At 43.6% G+C, this 27552-nt stretch overlaps 1 protein-coding gene across 9 annotated transcripts in view; it reads left to right on the forward strand.

Annotated features, from left to right (window-relative positions):
• Positions 1-27552, forward strand: part of LRRC1 (leucine rich repeat containing 1) — a 126790-nt gene that overhangs the window by 42668 nt on the left and 56570 nt on the right. For all 9 annotated transcript variants that reach the window (XM_070586237.1, XM_070586240.1, XM_070586243.1 and 6 more), the window contains one exon: positions 1801-1918. In XM_070586237.1, coding sequence (XP_070442338.1) covers positions 1801-1918 — 118 coding nt within the window. The remainder of the gene's footprint in view (positions 1-1800; positions 1919-27552) is intronic.

Raw genomic sequence — 27552 nt, forward strand, 5'->3', positions numbered from 1 at the left:
CCCCAGTACATGGTTGTTTATCCTAATTATAAGGCATTCTAGTTCTTCCATGTAGGACACCGCCACATGACCTGATGAGCAATAAGTAGGTCTGTACCTGGTATCTGAACTGGTGAACCCTGGGCTGCTGAAGCGGAGTGTGTGAACTTAACCACTACACCATGGGACCCGCCCCCATGTTTTTTAATTTTTAAGAGCTTATTTCTTCTTTGAACCTTGCATTTTATGGCATGATGTTGCTTCATCTTCTCTTATTTCTCTGAGGGTATTAATTATATTTTTTGGTTGAAGTTTTTTCTGCTCCCTGCCTCGTATTTTTTTCTTCTGAGGTGTGTGCATGTGCACACTCTTTCTTGTGTGTTAGGAGTTTTCCTCCGGTGTTCAGAGAACCGTGGCTCTGTTTAAATGAGAGATCCAGACTCGAAGAAAACAAAAGATGAGTGGAAGCTGTGTCCGTGGGTGGGGCTTGTAACCTGGGGCTTCTCTGGAGTGTAGTCGAGTCTGCAGGTCTCTTCTTGTGCCTGGGAGCCTGGCTGCAGGGAGAATGGTGGGGTCTCACTGTGCAGGCTTTGTTTCCGCAGCTGGTTTTAGTATGGTGCCTCACCCCTGCCTTTAGCTGTGTTTAGAGTCAACTGTTCTAGAGAGGAAATTTCCAGCCTCCTGCCTGGCTGTGCAGGGTAGAGAAGAGATGGGCACCTAACTCTTCTTTACATATATTTTTTTGACCAGTTCTCCTTCCTGCGGAGGTACCTGGTTCTGATTTCTTACTGTCTCCTCACTCCTCAGGCTAAAATCTCCGCTTTATTTCAATTATTTTGTTAGTTACCATTTGCTTATCAGTTTTCTAGCTTCCAGGATTTTGTTGCATATCTAGTTTTCTTTCTTGCCCCCTCTGATTTTTAATTGTCTTTGTGCATTTATTCCATATTTTTACACCCATATCCATCTCTCTATAAATTCCCTTAGTGTATTTCTAGTAGAGTTATTAAAGGGTCTGGGGGAAAAAAGTACGTGCTCATGGTTAGTGGAAGTATCCAGGGCAGGCTGTCTTTTAGATTGGTTAAAATACTTTGTTCTTCTCCACACATCTTGGGAATATTTATGTATTTTCTTTTTTTTTTTTCCCCGAGGAAGATTAGCCCTGAGCTAACTACTGCCAGTCCTCCTCTTTTTTGCTGAGGAAGACTGGTCCTGAGCTAACATCCATGCGTATCTTCCTCTACTTTATATGTGGGACACCTACCACAGCATGGCTTGCCAAGCGGTGCCATGTCCACACCTGGGATCCGAACCGGCAAACCCCAGGCTGCTGAGAACCAGAACGTGTGCACTTAACCGCTGTGCCACTGGGCCAGCCTCAATATTTATGTATTTTCTGATGCACAGTAATCCGTTTAAAAAATCTCTTTGCTAAATGTTTTATTCTAATTTTCACACGTTTATTTCATGTTGCAGATTTAACATCAATTTCCATAAGTAGAAAATGAGACTGCCTACTGCATTGCTTAAAGGAGTACTTATTATTCTCATTGAGTTACTAACTCATTTTTAAAAACTTTTAATTTTGAGATAATTGTAGATTGATAGAGAGTTGCAGAAGTAGTACAGAGACTTCCATTTTATCCATTTATCCCAGTGGTAACATCTTCGCATGACTATAGTACAGTATGAAAATCAGGAAATTGACATGGTGCAATTCTCATTAATTTTTAAAAGGCATTTCTTTTTTAATTTTCTATTGGGCAAAATATTTACATTGCAAATATATGTGAGACTCATGTGAACTGTTTTGTCTTTCAGCAATTTTTCCAGCTGGTCAAATTACGAAAGCTCGGACTTAGTGATAATGAAATTCAGCGGCTCCCTCCAGAAATAGCGAACTTCATGCAGCTGGTGGAGCTTGATGTGTCCCGAAATGGTAAGAAAAAGAACCCACTTGACTTGTCCATTTGTCTCTTCTGATGCTGGCAGCGATTTTTAGTAAATATAGCTGGATACGTGTTGTGGGCCGTGCTTTTCCTGGTGATTGTGTGAAAGCTATATATAAATTTTGGCATAAAATTAATGCCATTATTGAATAGTTTAGTCCACTTACAAGTATTTACCAAACAATTTTCATAGCACAGTTTTTAGATGATAGCTTTCTCAAAGTAGGTTCCGTCTGACTTAGAGAGTTTTCTGGGAAATCATGTAATCCAGCCACCTCACTTTATTTCTCGTGACACTGCGGGCTGGTGGCCTGGTCATCTGCCCAGTGCTTGGGGGCTGCGCAGGCGACGGGAACTGCCCTGGGGAAGGGTTACTGTCTCCTGCTGAGGCTCGGTTGCCTGCTGTGCTCCCATGAGAATCTGTCCCCCTGCTCGCTGTTCAGGCGTCTTCTGTCAGTTTAATTTATTTCTAATTAGGCCGCTGGTGAATCTGCCCACTTGAGTTGTGTGGTGTATTTGTGGGTTTATTTTGATTTCCAGATTTCTCTATCATGTGGCTTCCTTCTTGTTGAGCATTCTAATAGGGTATTTATATCCTATTTAACCCCTCCTGTTTAAATGGGTTCCCTGGTGTAACCTTGTGTTTTGTAGCCCTAGGGCACTCCCCCCACAGGCTGGTGCCCTGCTGATTATAGCATATTTGATCAGTTACTTTAAGTTAAAGTGGCAGCTCCCAGTGGTCCTGTCTTCAGTGATGGAATTCAGCTCTTGCTAGGACTCTGGTATGATTTCCTCAAGATAGGCCCCCATATATTCTGAATTACTTATAAAAGTGATAATCCTTTTCTCTCTCTCATATTACATACCTGTTTTGTTCTGTGTTTTGTTTCTTTTTTTTCCTACAAAAATCCATACGTTTCTTCTCAATAAGCCTCAGGTCTGGATCTTTCAGTGTCCTGTCTTCCACAGACACTGCATGGCCCAGGTGCAGTAGTTTTCTGAGGGTTATTATTATAAGGCAACAGTGATAATCAGTACTTGATTGAAAACAAGATGAGGAACAAATGAGTTTCCCCCCCTACTTTTGACAGCTTTTAAATTGCTGTCGTCTATCAGATCCCATAAATTGCAAGTTGTCTTTAGACCAAGCCATGTGCTTGACATAGGGTCTACTTTTATTTTTCATGGGAATTATTTCTTACCTTGAATGTACTGGAAAAAGTGAAAAAAAAAAAAAACATTTTGGGGGACTTGTTTTACCGTGGCTTCTCTGGTTGCGGGGAACCCAGATCTGCTTAGGTAATAAAGAGGCATTCATTGTGAGGATAGGGGTGGAACTGACGTTCCAAAAGCATTGGCGTGGAGCTCACATCCGACACCACCTCGGGTTTCATGGCCTCTGTCTTATCGTGTGTCTGCTTCTGATTGTGGAGAGCAGGTCTCCACTGACCTGCTCTCTTGGAACTGGCTGTTCCAGAACCAATTTGCTGTGGTCTCTTCCCATGCACTTTTTGGCTTCTGCCCCTGCTGTGGCATCTGTTTGCCAGTGACAGATATCTAAGTGAGGAATGGTTGACCCAGGTCATCTTTTTAAGCCAACCATAAGCCATAAGCTACAGGTCGCCGGACACCCTTAAGATCTGCTGCCCTGGGACAGGGGAGGCACATAGTGTAAAGCATGGCACAGCCCCTCAGCACAGACGTCTGTGGGCAGCTTCCCTTACACCGAGTGTAGGATGGGGCAGGTGCTTGAGGCCAGAATGCCTCTGAGGCTACCCTGTATCTCACTTATCTAAGGGGTACATAATTGAAGCTTCTCTCTCTTGTCCTAGGAGTTATCTTAGTTCTGAAGACTGGCTGGCTGTTAGCTCTACAAGGAAGCAGTGACTTTGTAAAATGGTCACTGAAATCATACAACCCGAAGAAATAAAATAGCAATTTTGAAATTGGCATTAGAAAGGAAAATAAGCAGGAATCCAGAAATACTTGAGAAAGAGGAGAAGTATTGGCTTTAATTATTTGGGAGGAGAAAAAACACAGAGCTTGAAAGTTCCCGGTCCCGTTATTAACTCTAATGGAACAGGATGCTCTGTGGGAAGTCGGCCTTGTCAGCTGCCACTTTTGTCAGTTCCCATGTCAACTATTTCTTTTCAGACATTCGTAGCTAGAAAGAGGGGCTCTGTGCCTCCTCCCATGTGTCCGTGTACCTCCCAGCATGTTGATAAAAGAAGCTAGGCTTTCACCTAAGTCAGTGTCAGGACACAAAGTTTCCTCTCCTTGGGGTACCTCTGCTCCTCTCTTTTCTTTCCCATTTTCTGCCTTTCCTTCTGCAGGTGTTGGAGTTTTCTGAAGATCTTTCACCTTCGTATCAGGCTCCTTTAGAAATGCTGAGGGGGAGTTAACTGCCCCCGTTCCTATTGGCAGAGCTTCCTCTGGCTCAGTCACGTGAAAGGGGGTGTGTGTGTGTGTGGTGGAGGGGGCAGTGGACAGCACGGAGGAGGGTGGCAGGTTCAGGGCTTTCTTTGGGGTTGTGGAAAAAACTGCACAGATGACAGAGCAGAACAAGGTCACCGTTGACTATAACCGACAGGAACGTGGGTCTTGGGCTCCTTCCAAGTCAGGCACATCTCACTGTGCTTCCTCTCTCATTTTTTTGCAGATAAAATCACATTAATGTGAATGTCCTAGGTGGCTGGGTAGGTAAATAAAAGCCACAAAGTCTGCAGCCTGAGGGGCAGTGTGAGAACCCCACTTCTTTGTGGCTGCAGGCATTGGTGGGGGTGGGCTCGTGTCTGGGGTCCCCTGTGAGCCTCTAGACTTCTGTCTCCCCAGCCAAGGCTGCCCTGTGAGGATCAGAGGCTGTTCCTTTGAGTCTCTGCCCAGTCCCTGGGTGGTAGCAGGGCCACGGCCCGGGCTGGCCCCTGTCATGGTAGGACCTTTACTGGCTTCCTCAATTCCTGATTTTCCAGAGAGTGTTGCTTGACCGTGGAGGAGGAAGGTAGGGTGTTGGTACCAGACCATTCAAGTCCATGGAATCAGTGTCCGTCGAACTTGAACATGCAACGAATTACGTAGGGTCTTGTTACAATGCCGGTTCTGATGCAGGAGGTCTGGAGTGGGGCTTGATGTTCTGCATTGCTGAGAAGCTGCCAGAGGATGCCAGGCCTGCTGGCCCACCAAACACGCTGAGCAGCAAGATCTGAGGCATCACCATCCACAAGCCTGCTACCAGTATTCCTGCAGCAGCTTCCTGTGGTTATGAGCACACACTCACTTAGCTTCTGGCACCCCGGACCTTCCCATGTGGAAGATGGGAAACCTCCGGGGTATTCCTGGTTAAAGGGTAAGATGCTGGAGCTCACTTACACTCAAGTTGACTTGGATTCCAGGAGCAAAATTAGACCTTTCCTGAGGTTCCCTTGCTCAAGTGAGGGAGAAAAGACAAGTTTAGTGTTTCTCTCCAAAAAAAAATCTGTAAGTGAGGAGGAGAGACTCTAGTTTTTACAGGCTCATTTCCTAGGCCAAGAAGAACTGCCAAGTCTTCCAACCCTGACTTTTGTGGCTTTGTTTGCTGATGTTTCAGGCACAAAGTCAAGGGAATCATATGTTGTGTTGGAAAAGAGAAGAGTGAGCTTAGGGAGAAAGAGAGCAGTGCTTATGGGTTATATATAGGCTGTGGGGCCTTGCTGAGGTAAAAGTGGAGAGACTTGGGTTGGGCACCGTGTGTACGGTTTTGTCCCCAGAATGGCTGTATGTGCTCAGCAGAGAGGACTCTGGGCGGCGGCCGGGCTCTGCCACTCAGCACCCGGCTGACCTTGGGCAGTCTCCTCCCAACAGTGCCGGGCCTTGTTATGTGAAGGAGTGGGACGAGGCCCTGCTTCCCTACAAACCCAACGAGCGGCGAGGAAAGTGACAGATTCCTCAGGTCCTAACTTGATAGATTATTTTTTTAATCAGACAAATGGCTAAAATATATATGGGATAAAAGAAACTAGGTGTTTCCCCTTGGAGTATATGAAATTAGTATCAGAACATGCTGTTAAAATGTTGTCTGGGGCTGGCCCCGTGGCCGAGTGGTTAAGTTCGCGCGCTCCGCTGCAGGCGGCCCAGTGTTTCGTTGGTTCGAATCCTGGGCGCGGACATGGCACTGCTCATCAGACCACGCTGAGGCAGTGTCCCACATACCACAACTAGAAGAACCCACAACGAAGAATATACAACTATGTACCAGGGGGCTTTGGGGAGAAAAAGGAAATAATAAAATCTTTAAAAAAAAAAAAAAAAAATGTTGTCTAAAAAAAGCATACAGGGCGTCGAACTAAGGTGTGAAGCAGTTTTCGGTGGTGAAATGCATATGCTTTAATGCCTGGACTCCCTGTCTGTTTTCTCTGCTCACTGATGCGCAGCTGTTCGAGGAAAATGATCTCTGGGTATGTGAGAAGATTTTTACCCTATAGTACTATCTTGCTATCCAAGAATCTAGGGCAGACTTACTTAACATCACGACTCTTGCCCGAAGGGTTAGTCATTTGAAATTTATAGTCTATGTTGTAATTTAACTTACGTCATAGTACTATATCATTATCCATTTAGTTGAGTTTTTCCCAAAGTGTAGGCATACACCACTGGTACCGTTAGAGATGATTTTACGTGGTACTGCAAAATAGCAGTTTTTAATATTGAATTATGATGAGAAAGTTATCCTTTTTCAATAAAATTTTGTTCCTTTTGGATTTCTTCTGTAAAATTGAGTAACATTATTGCTGTATTTCTTGCATACATTTATTTTCCATATCTGGGGGTGACAGCTTTATTCACGTTAGTCATTTAAAGAAGTTTTCTTCCTTTACAAATAAATCTTACTCAAATTTAAAAAGATGATTTAAAAGAATGAGGTAAGTAATAGTGGTTACAGGTGCTGTACCAGTGTGGTGAAATTGTGAGGTGGAGCAGGGATGGCTGAGGTTAAGGAGCCGCTGATGAGTGTTCGCAGCCATGCCAAAGAGGTCATGGGTTTATTTCACTGATGAGGCCAGTGATATTTCACACAGAAAAAATGTGACCAGAGACTGCACACCCTGGCTGGTTGCTTTGCAAACTTGAGTTAACAAGAAACCCAAAGATAGTTTCAGTCCAGGTCATCTCTAGCTCCAGGACAACACTTCAGAGGAAGTGGGTGAACAGCCTGTCTACCTGCAGTGTCATCTTCCCACAAAGTCTAGAGACTAGACTTTGGTTAAATGCTTGGGTTAGTTGTCCTCTGTCCAACCATGAGATGCTCATCAGCGTCTGTGGTCTGTAGCTGTGAGTTTGTTTAATGACATCGAAAGCCAAGAGTGAAGCCTGCTGAAATGACCTTGTATAACTTCAAGTCTTGGTGCGCCTGAGGATGCCCTGAAAAGCAATCAGTCCAGTGTGCCTAGAAGTTTCCCTCCTTGGTGGTGAATAGTTAGCCTTTATTTTTTTTTTTTTGCAAAAACTACACACAGCCACACCACAAGTGTGGCAGAAGCCAGTTTTTACCATGCAGACTTCAGACTCGCCACAGTCAACCATTGTTCCCTCTGCCCTCTCTCACTGCTGAATTTGGGCCCACGGTTAGGGCTCTGTCTAACCACTGCTCTGGTGGCTGGACTTCATGTTACAGTGGGTGAGTTTCCTTGTCACCGTCAGTGTTCAGATATTACAGGAGACATCCAGGGAAGAGAACCCCCCGCCCCCCTGTGCTCCCCTCTGCCTTGTGGCTGGAGAGCCAGACGTTTCCAGGCAGAGCTCGCGTTCCTCCTTTCTGAGTACTGCCGCTTTCCTTCTGTGAGCCGGTCTCTGTCTGAATGTTCACCTTCCCTTTTATCAGCAAGAGGGGTTAATAGAGAAAAAGTCTAACTGCCCTCTCCTCACGTTTTAATTCCAGATAATAATACTTATTTTTAAAGTGGAGGTGGAAAGAAATTGGCCTTCTGGGATGTTTTCTACTCACCTTTCCATGCTACTGACTTTTTTTCAGGGAGCACTGTTCAAAGGTGAAGACGTGTTGGAACCATTTTAAACACTGAGAAAGTTGGAAGAAACTTCACAAATAGATCCTCCCTCTCTTTTTTGGACTATACAGGAACACCAGTGATGAATAAGCAAATCAACCTGAAAATCCAGATAACTCTGTTACAAATTGTTAGATCAGAAGGGCAATTCATACAATCATGCCTTTGCTCAAAATGTTTTTGGAACTCTTTCGGAATTTGTAGTGTATTATTTTGCACGTCCTCAGGTCAGCAGCTTCACTTTTTAGAGTGGATCGTTTTTAAAAACAGCCAAACATCATTTAATGCCAACTTAGGTAAATAGACAGATACCCTAACAATCTTATGTTACTCAAAATCTGCTTCAGACAGCAATTTCAGAAGGGTTTCATAAAAATTTTGGTCAATGGAAACAGCTCTGAGAAATGTGTTAAGGACCGTGTTGGCTACTGCAAAGGGCAGGCACGCCTTTAAATGTATTTTCCAGTCTATCTGCTTTAAAAATACAAAGACAGGGCTTAGAACTTCATGACCCTGTGTCTTCTATCTTAAGAGTCCATTGTAGCTGCAGACAGATTTTTAGAGTTTCTCTTTCAGTATTAGCTGCCTCAAAAAAAAAGGTCAAAACTTGCCTATAAATTATACATGAGCTAATATGGAGATATCCTGCACAATAATTCCACTGGTGAAGTGAAGTCTGAATGTTATATTTTCATATTCAGGTAATCTACAGAAATTAAACCTTTGATGTTACAGATCCCCTTTGCTGAGCGTATTTGACTTTCTGCTTGTTTTTCCTTACCATTCCCCCAAATATCTGAGTCCTCTTTGCTCTCATCCAGAGGGGTCTCTCCAGGTGGCCTACCTTGTACTTGCTTCGCCAGGATGTATAGAAGAGTAAACTGTTGTTATTTATTGTGGTTAATTTCCTGTTACTAGAAAAGTTGTGATTTTACTGAATAAGTTGTAGGTTTATATAACTTTCTCTCTTGCTCTTTTTTTTTTTACATTAGCAGTTTTGTAATAGAGATGGTAACCTCTGAATTTGAGAACAACACCTCTGAATATATTTTTTAGGTCACCAAGCTCTTCAGTTAGTCCCAGGTTCTCTAAATGCTTTGTCTATTTTAAGCAGCTCCTTATCTTCCCTCCGTGTCCCTCCCCACTTCATTCATTCACTCAGTGTTCACATGCTATGCTCTGTGTTAGATGCTGAATTTCTCAAAACAATGGTGGTTTTATGCAGAACCGGCCAAGTTAGAGAAGCAAAAATAATTGAAGTGGTTTCTCTTGAAATAAAACACAACCCCAACACGTGGGATGACAGTTGGTGCTCACTTTTTAATTAGGCAGTTTATGTAAGGTATCGTTTTGACAGTTTCCAGCTCTAAAAGTGATTGAGCATGAGTGGCCATGTTCCTTCATTTTGATTTTGAGGTCACCTGTTTTGTCATGTGAATCTGGCTTGACGCTGAGCCTCCAGGCAGCGGAAGGCTGGATGGCCTCCCTTTGTCAGCATCGGGACTGCAGCATGCTGTCGTGACTACAGACAGTGCCCTGAGCTTACTAAACTAGAAAAGACCCATCTTGGAACGGGATGAAGGAACTGAGAAGGAAAAAGTGAATGAGGGGCAGTATTAAGAACTTGAGGATTATGTATAGAAATGACTTGATTTTTAACTGAGCTTTATAAGAGTTGAATAAATCCTCAATCTAACGTATCTACTCAATGATTGTGAATTCTTTTTCAGTTTGAAAAAAGCTTGGACCCTGGCATTAAAAAAAAAATGCTTATGGTTCTCAACTCTAGCCCATATTATCACTAGTTTTTGCTTCAAGCAAAATTTTTTGAGTACCTACTATATTTGTGTAAAGCTTTTTGCTGAATTCTTCTATCCCTTCAGCAGGTAAATCTACAGGCACAGCAGACATGTAAGGAAATGCACATTAACATCTGTTACACTAGTATATGAATAAAGTGCTCAGGGCATGCGGAGAGGTGTCAGTAACTGTCACTGAGGCTTGAAGGAGGAATGGAGCACTTTTGGTTTGAGGCTGAAATCAGGCAGCCTTTAAAAATTCTCATCCTTTAGTTACAGATTTGGAGAGAGTAAATGAGTAGATTCTTCCGCTGAGTGTCATTGTTATTTGTTGGAAATTTTTTCAAATGTTTGTTGTAGACTTACAGACTCAACGTACCTTAAAAATGTGAATATCTCTGATTATTGTTAGATAGTCACTGAAAATTTTAAGATTCATCAAAAATCAAAGCGGCAGCACCTGGTACAAAAGGAGAATACCTGAAACTATATGAGTTGTCTTGGGATTCTTTCTGTTTTTTTGTACAGCTGATTACTACTGTGTCGTAAAGGATTTATAAACCTCTGTGCATTAGTCAAGGTAGACTAACTCTTGATAAAAAAAAAAAAAAGCCAAAATCTCAAGGGCTTAACGCAGTGAGGAACTTTATTACTGCTTAACTTATAGTCCAGTGTGCATGTTTGTCGGGGAAGGGGTGGGCGTAGAGTGGGGAGGGGGGTGGTGAGAGGCTCTGCTCTCTACAGTCAGGGATCCAGGCTTCTTCCTTCTTGTGTTGCTACATCTTCATTCAACTAGGGGCCTCCAAGGTCCTCATGGGAGGAGGAGAAAAGGGGGGATCGTGCATGGGCGGTTTTTATGGGCTGTGCCAAGCATACTGTACATCGTTTGCATCCATGTTCTCTTGGCCAATTTTATGTCCCCAACTTAACTGAAAGGAGCTGGGAAATACAGTTAGGTATTTGCCCAAGAAGAAGAGAAATCTTGGTGTTGGTAAACATTAGCATCATCTACCACAACTGGCATTAAATTGAATTCTGGAATTATATGATTTTATGCCACTGATCACATGCAGGCCTAGTACACACACATGATTCTGTTGCACTGTCACAACCTTCCAGTGAGTGACACGTTTATTGGAAATTCAGATGCATGCCCAAAAAGGACAGGGTAGCCTTCCTTCCCACATCTGCGTACAATGTCTAAACCCAGGCATGGATGAACATGACTGTTGGCCACCAATGCTAGTAGTTAGCATAAAACCTATGGAAGTATGCACAATGTTTTCCAATTTGAATTTTTAGTAAATAGTTTAAAATATATTTTGAAAATTATAGTTTTATGTTTGAGGAATGTTTGAAGCACTTGATATAGGCAATATGAGATCATTAAAGGTTTTCAAGCCAGGGATCACATTCTTGGATAAGTTTCTTAACCTCTCTGTGCCTCAGTTTCTTCATCTGTAAAATGGAGGTTGTAATAGCACCTACATCATAGAGGTATTGTGACTCTTAAAAGAGGTTATGTATGTTAAGTGCTTAGAACAGTCCCTTGTAGATAGTGAACAGTCGGCGTTGGCTGATGTAATTAATCCTATCATTGACTTTCATTCCGGATCTTGAAGATCTGAACTAGGATTGCGAGAGTAAGAATACGCTGCAGGAATTAGGACACAGCAGGTTTGAAGGATAGAGTGATACAGATGAGGGAGCTCTCTGCCTGAGGTGGTGTCTAGGTACTGTGTACCATGTGCCAGGCATTGTGCTGTTTCACCGTACCTGTATTTCATCTAATCCACATGCTAATGCTGTGAGACGGGTGGAAGCATCTCAGGATGACTGGTTAGGAAGCTGAAGCTTGAAGAGGTGTGATGTGCCCCCAAATTACACGTCTAGTTAGTGATGGAACTGAAATAAGAAACCCAGAGGAGTGGCACTTTTAATTATTTTTGGAGTGTGTTGAAGATAATAAAGGTAGGGCTGATAGTTTTAGTCTATTTTGAGAGAAAAGATGTAGACAGTATTATGACTAGGTACTCTCTGAATTTGGAGATAAAAACAGGAAAAAGTCATCCTAAGACATTTAAACGTGTAAAAATCTAAATACTGAATGAATTCAACCACCTGTGGAAGTGGTCCACCCTAAGAGGTGGTTTGTAAGTTTTTTATGGCCAGAAATGGAATATCATCTAATGAAAGATACTAGAACTTTCTCAGTAAGCTCTGATGTAGCACTTCTGAGGTATAATTTGCTGTCTTGGTAAGAGATTGCTGTGTTGCCAGAAGTGTAGAACAAGGAAAGCCAAAAACTAAGATGGTAGGGCATTTTCTCTTTGAAAGAAAAGTAAAGAGATGAGACAACATGAGTGTCTCAGGCTCTTGGAAGCAGCTGTAGGCCTCTCCGATGGAGATGACTTTGTCGTCTCTAATTGTTAATGGTTGGGATCATCCCATGTTCTTTTCTCAGGGTGTGAATATTCACCAAGAACTGCGATGGAGCATTTAATTCTTGCTATGGACACTGAGGAGAGGTGATACATGTTGGCATTAGTACCTAGTGTCATTGGCATTCAGATTGATCACTTGGTCCTGTGTGAATTGTCTTAGCCTGACATGCATTTTCATAGCTTTGTCTTCTCTGAGCAAACTGTCACTGACCTGGCAACTGATGACTCTCACCTGATTGATCCACCAAGGTTCCTCTCACCCATGGTATGCTACATGAAGCTCTGCCTGGAGCAGCCAGTGAGTTTCCTTCTTTGAAATTCTTCTTTGCAACATAGAGTAGCACCAGTTTAGCAGGTTCCTTTTTTTTCTTGCTATAGATAAAGTGAATTACATTTGACCTATCCCTGGGAAGACTAGGAAGAGCACCCTTCTCTGAGAAGGGTAGAAAAATGAATTATTACTCATTTTCCAGCTTATTTTTTAAAGCATATGTTCATTGTGGAGAATTAATAATAATGAAGTGTAAAGAAACATTATTGAAAAACCAAGAGAACCGTGTGACTCTTTATCATGAGAATCTTTATTGGCTGCTGCTAATAAAGTACTAATAAAGTAATAGTGTACCAGCTATGAAGCTGATACACTTGATGTGTATTATGTCACTTAATCCTCAAACTTTCTTCAGGAAGTAAGCTTGCATCCTTTTTTGACAGATGAGAAAACCAAGTGTCAGGTTAAAAACTGACCTTGGTCACATGGCTAACGAGTAGCGGAGTTGGTATTTGATCCCAGGTTTGTTAGACTCCAAAAATCACAATTCTGTCTCCCCATGATAAAAATTTTATGTTCTACATCCCAGAAATAATCATTATTAATGTTTTTATGTATTTTATTTATCTTTTTTCCTTTTCATTACTTCTTTCACAAAATTGGGATTTTGCAGCACATAGGTATTTGTCTTGCTTTTGTTCGCTTAACATAGGTTGTGAACATTTTCCATACCATTATTGTTAAACACTTAAGTGTTTTAACAAGGCACATTAATCAATAATTAATTAATCTTGCCTTTTCATCTTTCTGGAGAAAATATGAACTGATCTGTGACCTTAATACCAACAGGAAGCTATAGGAGGTGTCACAGGTAGGATTGGTATAGGATAGATGACCAACAACACGGGGGAATTTCCAGAAGGATGTCATAGGTTAAAAGCCATCCAGACAGAGTGAAGAAAGAGGTGAGTAAGCAGTTTAGTAGTCTCTACCTGATTTGGGATTCTTGTGTTGAAATAAGTGAGGGAGGTGCAGTTACCCTCTAGGGCCATGTGGTGACAGAGGGACATCCGGAAGGAATGTGGGCAGAGCAGACCAAGCATAAATCCTCACCAAATTTTGAGGTACTGTGGGGCAATCAGTTCTCTGTTTACCTAACATATGTTTTGTTTGTGAATGTGCTCAGTGAAAGTGCCATTACACATTAATAGTTGATGTCTTGAAGTATTTAACTTTGTTGTTCAACCTTTGTTTGATGGTGTTGCAACATGAATAGGTGTTCTTGCATTCAGCGGGCCTGATGAGTAGTGGCTCAAGATTAACAAGTGGGTCTGAGCAAATTAAACAAAAGTGGGAGGACCAATTGCCAATCACTTGACACATGTCCAAAACAAAAGGGAGCCCAAAGCTGGGGGGAAACTGAAGTAACACCAGAGGGGCCGAGGGGGCTGAGCTCTCTCAGCAAACCTAAGTTGGGGAGGCAGTAAGCACCTAAGGGAACTGAGTGGGTCACTGGCATTCCTTTCTTCCTCATCTAACATGGACTGTGCTGTCTGCATTGAGGACCTGGGGGGACACAGCATGGCAAGGACCTGGACGAATCTGAAGTTAGCCATAAATTGCGTCAAATGCCACAGGAATGTGCTTTATCACAATCACAGGGAGCACCCTTGCTTCAAGAAGTCCCTACTTGCCCTGTGCCTCCTCACTTTTTAGATCCCCACTCATGCAGGGGCCTTGCACGTTGGTAATTAGAAAAGGTAACTGCTCTTCCTCTACATCAAGACTCCTGACTTTGGCTTTTGTCTTGGACTGGTCAGCCTTCAGATTTGACCATTTGGAGCATGGCAAAGAGATCTCTTCCCTGTGACTCACTGGCATTTTCGGAGCAGAGGGTTTGGTCTTCTGGAGCCCTTTCCTCCTACCAGTCGAATTTATTCTTACCTCTAAAATCCCTCTTTGCTGTGCTAGCAACTGTTGTGCCCTTCCTTGGGATCCACATGGGAAGAGAGAAACTCAAAGAAATGTTCTAAATAAAGTTAGCGTATTTCGTGATGAAAAGCACAGCAAAGCGCTAGTGAAGTCTTGGCTAGAACATATGTTTCACGGAGATAGGGGACCTAGGAGCAGGAAGAGAGTTTTGTTTCTTGAATATTTGACCAGATATTTGAACTCTGTGCTAGGAGCTAGAGATAGCAAGTCAGTTTAGTAATGACTCTCGAGGGATTTAGGGTACAAGAATAGAAGGACCGTGTCCATCTGTGATGACAGGACAGTGTGCAAAGTCCTGTCTTGGGGGCTGCCTGAAGGAACCCAGGGAGGGAGGTCTCCATCATTCTTGTGGAAGGGAGGAGTATTAAGAAGGCTTCCTGGGAAAGATGACATTTAACTCAAGCTCTAAGGAACAAGTAGCAGTTAGAGACGAAGAAGGACATTTCTGGGCAGATGAAATAGCATGAAGGTTTGAAATAGTGTGATGAATTTGGGAAATGCAAGATGATATGGAGTGCATTGCAAGAAATGAAGCTAGAGAAAGATTGATAGCAGCAAGATCATGAAGGGACTGTATGCTCGGCTAAGGAATGTTTTCTTTAAAGCCATGGGGAGCTAGGAAAGGGTTCCAGCAGGGGAGTGGCTCATGTGTCACCCTGCTACTAGCAGGGAACATGGAGTTGATTGAGGGGAGCCTGGATGCAGGAGGCCAGGCATCCACATTGGGGGTGGAAAGGAAGGAGAAGGGAGCAGGAGAAGATACTGGACCAGGCATGAGGGTGACAATTGGGAGACTTGCTGGAGCGGGAGGGTGAGGGAGAGGTCTGGGTCTGGGATAAACTCCCACTTCCCGTCACAGGAGAGATGGCAGACGCTGAAGAAAGGATCAGGTCTGAGGGGAAAAGATGAGTTTATTTTTGGGATGTGGGGGGTGAGATGTCTTTGGGATATCTAAATGGAGATGTTTAGTAGGCAGCTGAATATAAGAGTCTGAGGCTCAGAGGGGAAATTTAGCAGGAGATAAAGGTTTGGGAGTTATCCACGTGTAGGTGATGGTTGAAGCTAAGCTACAGGATGAATGAAGTCACTCAAGGAGAGTGAGAGGATACGGAGTTGGAAGGGCAGATGAGCATGCAGAATATCACTGTTTAAAGGAAAGGAGAGGAAGGTGGGCCCTTGTAAGATTCTGAGAAGAAACAGCGGCAGGATTTGTCAGCAGCGTTGACTGGTATTATAGAAAAGGCTGAGCAAGAGAAGGCAGAGGAGTGTCATCACATTAAACGTCATAGAGGTGCTGGATCCCATGGGCTGGAGTTACAGCTTGCAGGTTCAGGGGTGAAGTCATTGTCCTGAATGAAACAGGCTGTAGAAAGGCGGGACCTTTAGGGGCACCATCATTAAGGAACTGATGAAAAGAAACTGGGAAGGAACAGGCGGAGAAACAGGAGACTCACAGGAGCTTAGCGGTGGAACCAAAGGCAGGGAAGCACCTCCAGGAAGACTGTGGGGCCAAAGGGGGCGAAGTGGCCGATGAACGCGGACTGAAGAATTTCCATTGGATTTGGCGTCTGGGAAGTCATCTCTGACAGCAAAAGCAACGTCAAAAGTGGTTTACGGGACACACTGCTTGTTGTTTTATGCTTTTCATTTGACTCTCTTTGAGACATCAGAGGAAGGCTTGAAAAACACCAGCAATCACCATTTCCTGGAGGAAACAGCAGCCATCACTGCTTCCTGCTGGATCTGCCAGTTCTAAGGGATATGAGCGATCATGATGGTGATGTATGTCTTGGACAGCTAACCATGATATAATTAATGGACAAATTTCATAACTCTCTGGTCACGGTGTGTACGTGTTTGGTCGTTGTCTGGCGTGGGAATGAGCCATCCAGGCATTGCTGCTGCTACAGAGAGACAGACCCAGAAGGCAAAAGGTTGAGTAACCAGTCACCAATATTCTTTTTCTGGAATCTAGTCATTAGCTGTGGTTCGGACTAGTGTAGACTCTGGACATTTTAAGCCTGGTTGTTCCATATTAAGTGCTGAGCACCACAGACAGATAATGTTTCCCTTCTTCTTCTAAGACCCTTTAATAATTGCATTTACCCATGGTGTTTCCAAGTTTATTTCACCTTGTGATTTTTTAAAAAAATTATAAAAGCAGTATATGGTCATTATAAAAACTCAGTGGAGGCAAGTGAAGAAAAAGTCAACAACCTGCCCTTCTTACTTCCATACCCCCCCAGCCATGTTGGATGTCACACCTATTTGGCTTATTTCTATAGTTCCTCTCTCCCTCACTGCGTCATGAGATCACAGTGGGCAAAGATTGTGCCTCTCTTATTCACCTTTGTCTCCTTACCTTCTGCCACATAAGTGGTTACTTAAATAATTGGATAAGTGAACAAATGAATGAATACGGTCATCTCTTTGGCTTTGCCCTTGGGACCATTGCTTTCATCCCTTACATTGTAATTTCAGAGAGAAACTGGATATGAGAGGAAAGCACCTGTTTTTGTCACTTTTGGATTTGTAGGAGTGCTTATTATATGGATGGTGCTGTGTAACAAGGTACAGGGCCTGCAGCCTCTTTATCCAGCCTAGAGGTGCAGAGTTCTTGAATTATGTGAATAATCTATTCGTAAACTGGTAGATGACTGACAGAGGATACATCAGAGATGACAGGCTTAGCACTTCCATGAAATTATAAGGTGTGATATTTATAATGCATTGTAAGATCATGAAAAGAAGCACATTGGAACTTCTACATTAAGTTCAAACTGTCTAGAGACTGTGCGTTCCCTCACGTCAGGCACCGGGGTGTTATCACAAGGAAAGCAGACAGAAGAATTCTGTCCAAGACATGACGAGCTACCATCTGCCCCCGGAGAGGTCAGACCATGTAGGCAAAACGCTTTTTGTAGGTTTGAAAGGGAAGATGGAGAAAAAGATGACAAAGGCCAGCAAATCAGAATGTCCTGCTGATTATCAGACCACCCGAAAAAGGACCTTTCAGGAATGAATGATGAGAGTAAGAATTATTATATATCTAGATATTCAGCCTTTGGATTATGGTCTGTCTTCCTTCAGTTAGAGCGGTGTTTCTCCAGGTGGGCTCTGGGATTGCCTACATTAGAATCCTTGTTAAAATTGCATATTTCCACCTTGTCCAAAGACTGCGCAATGAGAATTTCCAGAGCAGGATCCCTGGAGTCTGCATATTAACCTCCAGGAAGACTCAAGTCAGTTTAAATGGGAGCTAGGAGCCACTTATGTAAGAACCTAACAGAAGAGAAGCAGTTCCTGATGGGGTCAAGATCCTAAACAGGGGGCCGGCCCCGTGGCCAAGTGGTTAAGTTTGAGCTCTCCTTCGGCGGCCCGGGGTTTTGCCGGTTCGAGTCCTGGGCATGGACGTGGCACTGCTCATAGGGCTGTGCTGAGGTGGCATCCCACATGCCACAACTAGAACTCACAACTAAAAATACACAACTATGTACTGGGGGGCTTTGGGAGAAAAAGGGAAAAAAAAAAAAAAAAAAAAGGATCCTGAACAGCATTTAGGCCAAATGGATGCCTTTACAATCGGACCTTTCTTGCCTTCAGCTAAATTCACAGAATAATGGTTTAAGTACAGAAAATGACTTTTGCGCAGTCCAAAATTCAAGTATCTATTATAATATCCCATATTATAATCCCTCAGCAAAGCAAACATTTCACTTTCTCCCTCCCTTTTTGCCCTAAACTTGGCTCAGGGGAGCCTGTGAGGATTGCTCTAGGACATGGAAATAGAATGAAACTTGCCATGATGTATCATCTTCAGCGTGAGATGCAGCTGAAATGCAGAGTGTGTTTTACACTGGTTTCCAGTCTTGAACTTACTGCAATTCATAGAGACACAGTTGATTCTGCAAGATTTTCTCAAAACATTGAGTTACTAGAAATACTCATTATAATTCTAAGAAAGAACTCCAAAACATTCATCCAGTGGCAGCGCCAGAAGAATATATGTGCGTGCCTCCTGTGATGAATGCTCCAAGGGGATAAGACCAATTTTAATGTATAAATTCTGATATGTTTCTTTTCAAGAAGTTAAATGCATTATAAATATCATACCTTTTCATCTGTCGGTTGATAACTTATAATTTTTAAGCCCATAAGCTCTTTTTCTACAGTATTTCTTTGAATAATGTAGACAGACTTTTGAGCTCTTTTTAGAATATCTTTTATACCCCGTTTCCTGGTTTAACCTCTTTTTTTTTTTTAAGGGTTACTTTTGAAAAAGTGTACTTGTATTATGGGTAGAGGATTTCTTAAAATTGGTTTTATTTACAAATGGGAAGGAGGCAGTTAAGTTAGATTCAAACAGTCCCCCTTTCCATCCTTGTCCCACCTCTTTCCGTGTCTTCAGCTAAACAACACAGCGATTTCCCCTGATGCATGGCTGTCTGCCTCCCCTTTGAGGCAGTCTGTCAAAGCCTGCACGCACCCACGCAGCCTCTCAGGGTTGGCTCTGCTGCAGTTGAAGAGCAGAACTATTCTGGAGTAATTGTCAGATACCCCACTAAAATGGCCAGGGCCTCAGGGACCGTGGTTCCTCACCTGGCTGCATGCTGGATTCACCTGAGGTAGTTTTTGGTTTTCTTTTTGTTTGTTTGTTTTAAATACTGCCAAAATCCCACCCCAGGCTGATTTATTGCAATCTCAGGTGATGATGGCCCCAGGAGACTTTGATATGCAGTCAGGGCTGAGAACCCTTTAAGTTAAATTTCTCAGGCCCTTAAGACCCTCTTTATCTGAATCTCCAGGAGTGCTAGGTTAAAATGCAGATTCCTTCTCCAGGCCCTAGACTTGGCGAGTCAGTTGCTGCAGGGGGGCCAGCCCTTTCATCACATGTCCTCCAAGTGATCCTTCAGTACTCTGCAATGAGAATACCTGGCTTCTGGGGTGCACGATGGTTTTATTAGACCTGGGTTAGGGACGTGCATTGGAAAAAGCTGGTGAGGGCTGTTGAGAATCAGTGTTCTGGCTGGTTTATCTGGACCCTATGGCTTCTCCCTGTACTTCTGGAGAACTGTGTTATTCACTCCCGACCCTGCACCCTCTCATCTATTCTCTGTTGCCCAGAGAGTGTTTTTAGGAGTCCAAATGACTCAGTCTCGCCTGTGGTCGAGTCCATCAGTTGACAAACACTGTGCATGGTATTGGGGTGTGAGAGGCCAACACCTAGTTCAGTAGGACGTTTATCCCAGCTGACGAGAATCACAGATTCTAATCGGAAAGATAAAGTATCCTTAGAGAGATAACAGGAGACAGCACGGAATCAGACCCATAGAGTTCCTGCAGAGGAGTGGGCCTGACCCCAGTGCGTATTTGCAGCTGAGAGGAGGGAAAGAGGAGGAGACTTGGGGAGAGTTGAAGACTTAATTTCTGGATCAAAGCATTCATCCACTGGAAGACTTCATTTTCCTAGAGAATTTTGATGCAAATACCAGTAGTTGTAATTTTGTCCATAATGAATGGGGATAATTAACATGAGCTGTAATTTTGAGTGAATGTTGAAGTAGCTGATGAATACAAATATTGTTTTTTAGTTCTTGATAACTAGTTACTGTTATCTTGTAGTTTAAGTAGACATTATTCAGAATCATATTTTGTTTAGGGAGGAGGGTAGGTAAAAAGAATGCCAAACTTCACGTTTTTTCCACCTCTACATTATTCTAAGTGAAACCTGACATTTCCTGTTCTGTAATTCTTTTTTACTTTTTGGTTATTTAAAATTTTTGTGAATCGGAATCTTGTATCTCAAGACATGTTTGTGTTTATTTAGCCAACTCTGCTGGGGAGGAAAAGCTGAGGCGTAAAGCTTATTTTGATAATTGTGGCTGGAATTAGGTGAAAACCTTCTGGGCCAGGAAAGTGTTTTGCCAGCACAAATACCAAGACTCTAAAATAAACCTTTGACAAAGGGTCCCTGTGTCCTGCCTTCCCTCCTGCCCTGTGCAGAGCCTACGTCAGCCTTCCTGCCCTGCATTGTGTCTGTGCCCATCTTCCCTTCCCAAACACTGGAGATGCTGCTTGGGCGCGAATTATGCCCTTGCCTACAAGGCTGGCTGCCTCCTGGGTGAGTCTGTGGTGCTTGGAATGATATGATAAATGGGATGATGCCTTTGAAATAAATCTCCATTTAGCATTTATTTTTTTTTTCCCTGCACACCCAGAGGAACAGCTGTGGCAGCAAATGCAGACTTGAATCGCGCATTCATATTTAGTCTTGTTTGACAATCCCAGATATTTTTAAGCAGGATTGAGTCAGGCAGCCAACAGCACAGCATTCAGACTGTCTTAATCAGCCATCCCGTTTGGCACACAAGGACCTTGTTTTACCCGAGTAGTAAATAATTCTAAATGAAGCAATATGATGTACGGAGTGTGCTCATAGTCAGAACAGGCAGTATTTACTACAGGCTGTCAGCATCTTTTTGTACATGCTTGCTCTGTTCTCTGCTGGTTGTGTTTTCCTTGTAGAGTGGATTCCCTCTTTGGCCAGGTCTCCCTTCATGGTTTTCATACGTAATATAGGATGCTACGTTCCATGCCAGTGTGGCCCTCCCGGTTCCCTCCCTCTCTCCCTGCAGCATTGCCTAGTAGGTGCAGCGTTCATATTTGCTGAGAATGGTTCATATTCTGGCACCTCATTTTCTTCTTAAGATACGAGTTTTTGTCATTCCCCTCTGCTGTGGGTGGCTGGATCTTGTCCTGTAAGCCTGCTCTCGGTTTATGGGCCTTCTGACACCGTCTGCAGCCTGCTGCTCCCAGGCCCCTCCTGTCCCTCCCACGTCGCCCGGGCTCTGAAGACTCCACTCCCCAGTCTTTGCCTCATACCCTCGCTGCCCTCCTTGTTGCCTTCCGAGCAAAGACAGGAATGAGCTTCCACAGCTTTCTTCCATTCCTCTTCTAACTGCCTCTCTGCTTACTCCGCAAATTTTCCAAACAAACAAATCAAACCCAGACACGTTAAAATGAACTTTTCCCTTGGCCTTGATATTCTCCTCAAGCTGTAAACCCCTTTTCTCTCCCCCTAATTGCTAGGCCTTCTGAAGACGTACTGTACCCCAGGTTCTTAGGCGTTTAGATTTAATGGAGCAGTATAATTTTTTGTAAATGGGATTGTGACACAGGATTGCCAACTCTTTATTTTCATAAGAAAAACTGTCAGTGTCATTTAGTAAAAGACAAAGAGATTTCAAGCCCCCGGTCAGGATGTAATCTCTGATTAAACACAGGACAGAGAAGAGGGGACAGCAGTCCTTTTAAATAAATAAATTTAGCTTCATGATCAGAAAACTGTATCACGTTCTCCCCATTTTCCTCGTGCCGCCGTGAATACTGTGTCTCAGACTAGAGTGCGGCAGCTGCTGTCTGACCCTGCCCTTCCCTTTATCCACAGAGGCCAGTGGATAACGCTGGCTACTCAGCCGTTGCAGGTTGGCTTCCCCTCAAACTGCTCTGTCCCTGTCCTCTCTAAGATGACAGCACATTCCTAATGGCCTGGTCCACTTCTTCCTTACCTGTTTGTTGGCTGCCACGTTGACCAACGCTCTTGGGGATACTCTTTGCTCCCTTGACCTCCTGGCTCTGCTCTCACAGCAGTTCTCTTCCTCTCTGCCCGTTGGGTGCCCGCTACCCCATACCAGGAGTTCGCTTGTTGCCCCTCTCCTCAGCCTGCTCCTCCACCCCATCTCTGTGAAGTGACTGCCAGAACCTCAGGCTTGGGTTTCTCCGTCCTCTGTGTCTCCAGATGCATCTGTTAGTCCAGCACGTTGCCGCTGATCCTGACTCTCCAGATCCTCAGCTGCTGCTTCCCAGTCTTGCTCGGCCATAAGGCAGATGGACTGGAATTTTGGAATTTTGAAGCTCTCTGCTCTTCCACATGTCAGCAGAGTGACCTTGGACAATTTAGTTAAGGTTTCCACGCCTGCTTCTGCATCTGTTAATGGGACAATACTGTCTGTCTCAGTATTTGTTGTAAGGATTAAAGATGATGCATGTAAAATGCCAGTTGCAATACCTGGTGCGTAAGAGGCCCTCAAAAATGGCAGCTCTTCTTATTTGAAGCCACGCAGGCAAATGGTATGGCAGGGCTTGGAGGGGAGTAGTTCCTCTTTTCAGAGGCATACCTGTCACTTTTCCTGATCTTAATGCTGTCCCCTGCTATTCTCTCAGTGCCTAAGACTTTTTCACTTGTGTCTAAGGAGCAGTGACAACAACTGTTAGGTGACTTATTTCAAAAGAGGCTTCTCTGAGCTTCAGGCAGTTGAATAGCAATTTCAAATCTTCATCTAAAGTAGACGTATTGTGCTGAAAAGTATGGGTTCTCTCTGGTTGAAAGGAGGAGTAGTGTGTGTGTCTATGTGCACACATGTGCGTGCACTCTTGATACCATGGGGGCCAGCTGGAGCATAAGTGTCAGCTTGTCGTTGGCCAGAGTGAGCCATGGTGCACATTTTCTCACCAGAAGTTGCTCTAGCATTTGGAGGATTCAGTGTGTGAGCAAGAATATTACGCCATTCATTAATTCCTCTCTTGTACGAGGGGACAGTGTTAGATGGGAAGAAGATCAAGTTCTTTATAATCTTGTATTTTGCTCTTGAGTCATCCCCAGCATTTTAACATGGTTAAATATAGAAGGTGCTCAATATAAATGTTGACAGTTTCCATGAGGAAGAAAACCCAAGTGGGTTTACCTGTGGGTCACATCTTATACATTTTCTTTTTATAGACCGGTTAAACTCTAATTGGGAATCTGTTCATCTTGAGCAAGTCTTGAGGTGGCTTATGGAAGGTCGATGCAGGGTTTAGGGAAGGTTAGCAGTCTCTGATACCCATGTACACACTTGTGAATTGCTGGCTTCCTGTTAGAGTCGCCTCTGCCCCTGCACCTCTTTACAGGGCAGTTCATGGGACGGCTTTCTGTGATGGTACCATTTATTTTTAAGCTTTATTATGTTTTGATTGTGTCTGATTTGGTTTAACATCAGAGACCTGGCATTGAGGTACTGTCCTCAAATTCTTGACTCTTCGTGCAATCACCCATTCTTTGTCTAAGATGGGATACTAAGAACAAGAGACTTATTTGAAGACTCAGTTCTGTCTATATTGACAGAGTTCTTGATGCTATTTTTTCCTTTGGGCAGAGTGTATGTTGGGGGTGAGAGGAGGACAAGAAAATGTGTGCCCCAGACCCCACAGGCTGATGTAAAGAGTGACCCACACTTAACCAATCTGTGCCCCTTACGGGGAATTGCCGTCCTCTCCCCTCTTTGACTCCTTTACCTTTGTGTACTTTGCCAAGTCATCCTGCACCTTATCTCATTTTACCTCTCAGTAGACCTGTTGGTGGATGAGGCAGAGCATGCAAACACCCCTTTTATGAGGAAACAGAGGCTCAGAGCAGTTGAAGATACCTCTGTTAGGTGAGGATGCTGGTCCTGGAATCTGTCTTCTAATTCCGGGCCCAGTGTGGTTAGTAAGCAAGTATCATGGAATGCCTGCTGCAGGCCTGCACTGTGGTACTGCACGGGGAAACATAGATCTGATCCCTGAGCTTGTAGAGGATACATCCAGTGGGGAAATGAGCTACAGTCGTCCCTCAGTATCTGGGAGGGTTGATTCCATGACCTCTGTGGATACCAAAATCTGCGGATGCTCAAGTACCGTAGTCAACCCTCTGTATCCGTGAGTTCCACGTCTACAGATACTGAAAAATTACTGTTTTCAGTAAATTTTTATAGCTAATCGCCTTTGAGCAGAGTGCTCCATCAAAGGGCAGATGGGATGGTGCACTTCCCTTGGGGCCCTTCCATCGAGCTGCTGAAGCTTCAGAGACAGCGTCATCCTTGGCTCCCATGAGTAGCACGTGAAGGTGGCTTGTAGCAGTTGAGCACGTGGGTGGAGTGTACGTTTCTCTTGACTTCACTCCTTCTTGTTGGAGATGGGAGCACGTTGTGGGAAAGAGCGCAGGCTCAGGGTGAGAAGGCCTGGGTTCAGTCCTGGCCCTCCTGCTTACCAGCTGTGCAAACCTGGCTGGCCCTTACCTTTGTGGTGCCTGGTTCCTCACTCAGTGTGCAGATGATACCGCACTCTCTCAGGGTGGTTGCAAAGGTTTAAATGAGTCAGTTTGTGCAAAGTACTTAAAGTGCCTGACACTTAGTAAGTGCTCAGGGAGGCTCAGGTCACAGTTTCTGGGGAAAGTACAGCCAGGCTGGAACCAGGGGGAAGAAACTGGTCTACCCTTGGACCGAAGCCAGGACCCTGACCTTGCTAGCACCTTGTGCTGATGTTAAGCCGGCACAACCACCCTGCTATGGGGACACTGGTGCTGATGCAGTGAGTGTAGATGATGACTTACATAGCTCTTGCCCTGTTTTCAGTAATAGTATTTCAACTTAGTGACTTTCTGTATATGTCCTGAGGTTTAAAATGTTATTCTTTACAGTTTTACAAAAAGAGAAATTAATAGAGGATGGTAATAATTTGCTTTCTTAAAGCATTTCTAGTCTCCTTTAACTCTATTTCCAAATGCTATCAAAAGGAATTAGATAATCTTTTTTTTTTTTTTTTAAAGATTTTATTTTTTTCCTTTTTCTCCCCAAAGCCCCCTGGAACATAGTTGTATATTCTTCGTTGTGGGTCCCCCCAGTTGTGGCATGTGGGATGCCGCCTCAGCATGGCTTGATGAGCAGTGCCATGTCCGCGCCCAGGATTCGAACCAACGAAACACTGGGCCGCCTGCAGCGGAGCGCGCGAACTCAACCACTCGGCCACGGGGCCAGCCCCAGGAATTAGATAATCTTAGAGACTAGCCACAAACATGTCTAAGACTTGTTTTATTTAGTATTTCATGGTACCCTCAATGGAGAGAATCTAGTGTTAAAACTTACTAACATCGGCTAGGTCTTGAATTCAGAAGGAGAAGAGATGCTATTTATATAGAACAAGAAGAAATGACAGTAATTAATTTACTCAGAAGGAACTTAGTGAGCTGTTTGTGGGGGCTGTGATCATAGACAAAGCAGGCTGCCTGCACACAGGCCCCCGTGGACAGAAGTGCCCAGGAAGTTTCTAAACTCACCTAGACGTAGGAGGAGCCTGAGAGGTCACCTAGCCCCATCTGTCTCCACCACAAGAGGGGCCCTAAAATGACAATAGCTTTCCGGGAAAGGGTGTGGTCCACCTTGAGGATTCTGGGCATGTGGGGAGAGAGCCCTGGTTCCTTCTAGAAGAATGTAGACTGAACATGTGTATTATATATGCCGGGTGGAGGTAGGGGAAGGTGGAGGCTCCGCTTGACGTGTTAAAAATGGATGTTGAGAAAAGACTGTGAGTGCCAGGAACGGCAGGGCATTTCCTTTTAAATCACTTTTTAAATGACAGTATCTATGGTGAGATCTGGGTTCTGTCTCAGAAGCTCTTGGGCTAATGGTGCCAGGGGTGTTGTCTGCCTGCTGGTTTTGAAGGAGATTTTTTGCACTGACAAGAGTTTAGGGCTGACTATGAATTTCCTGTATGGTTATATTGGTAAACTACAGAGTTGGTGTTTTTCTTTTTTAAATACTACTGTGTCTCATTAATTCAAAGCAATTCTAATTCAGAAATAATGACAGCTTAGAGTGGATCTGAATTAAAGGTTATCTTAAAAAAGTTGTAGGGAAAAGATTGCTTAATTTTATAGTCATTCTCAGACATTTTGTGAATATAAAATGTTATGCTTTTTTTCTTGGACACGTATGAGACAAGTCCAGTTTAAATTAATAAAAAATATGATTTTTGTTTGTTGTTTCACCTTATATAGAAGCTTGAACTAAGCTGAATATGGGCCGGTAGAAGTTTGAGGTACATTCCTTCATGATTAGATGAAAATCTCATTAATTGTGTGTAATATTTGTACGTAAATAGATGTTTATTCAGGGTTTAATCATTATTGCTTGTCATATAGTTAAAACAACAGCAAAAGCATCCAAATCCTCTCATCTCTATTAGTAATGCTCCTCTCCTTCAAATTCTTCGGCCGTGATTGGAAAACAGTGGTCCTCTCTACTGATTCCACTCCCCACCCCACCCCTGTATTAACAGAAGAGGTCGAGTAGAGTGTCCTTGTGCTTCTGTTTGTGTTACTCCCCTGTATCCGTATAACAACCCTAAGCCGGAGGTCTGATTATCCCGTTTTTATAGAAGAGGAAGCTCCTCGTCTAGCAAACAGCTCCGCCTGGCATTGGGTCATCTGCTGTCAAGCGGTCTTTCCAGCCTTCTCTCCAGACACTCCCGTGTTGATGTCCTGAAGTTCAGGCTGACCGTGCTGTCATTACAGAGCTCACCCTCTCCTCACTTTGCATCCAGTGTCAGGCGCATGCCTGTCCTTTTCCTCGGCTCTTATTTATTTGGTTCCAAGCATAAGTGTCCTTCTTTGTCTACTTTTCTCCCTTCTCTGAACTTGTGTAGCACTTAAGGGATGATATGCTGGCATGTGATTGGGGCATGAACTGGGTTAATAATAACAGGAGTGGACAAAAAAGATGGCTAGGAAAAATAGAGAATCTGAGAAGGATTTGAAAAGTGGATGTGAGTAAGAGAGAGGGTGCAGGGGAAAGGGGTTGGATTATATTTTTTTAATGAGGTAGTTCGTTAGCCTAGGCCTCGTTGGGAAGGTTATTTTATGATATTTTTTATGTATTTTATATATATATATATATATATATTTTTTTTTTTTTTCATATGGTTAGTCTTAAAGCTCACATTTGTCCAAAGCAAAACATTTGGGAAGCAGTTAAAGGGGATTTCAGCTGGGAATAACCTGCAAGCTTTATACCTTCTCTTTTAGGAGATCTGGGACTAAGCAGTTTTCTTACTGGTAAAGTGAGATAATATCTACCCTGTGGGGATATTTCATGACTCACGCGAAAGAACAACTGTCCTTGCAGAGGCTTGGTGATGTATTTCTCATTCATTCATTCAGAACCTACGAATGCTTATGGTTAATAGTGGCAGCTTTGGAGAAGCAGCGATGCACGAGACCAACGTGCT

The sequence above is a fragment of the Equus przewalskii genome, chromosome 19, assembly GCF_037783145.1.
Source record: "Equus przewalskii isolate Varuska chromosome 19, EquPr2, whole genome shotgun sequence".
Lineage (NCBI taxonomy): Eukaryota > Metazoa > Chordata > Mammalia > Perissodactyla > Equidae > Equus > Equus przewalskii.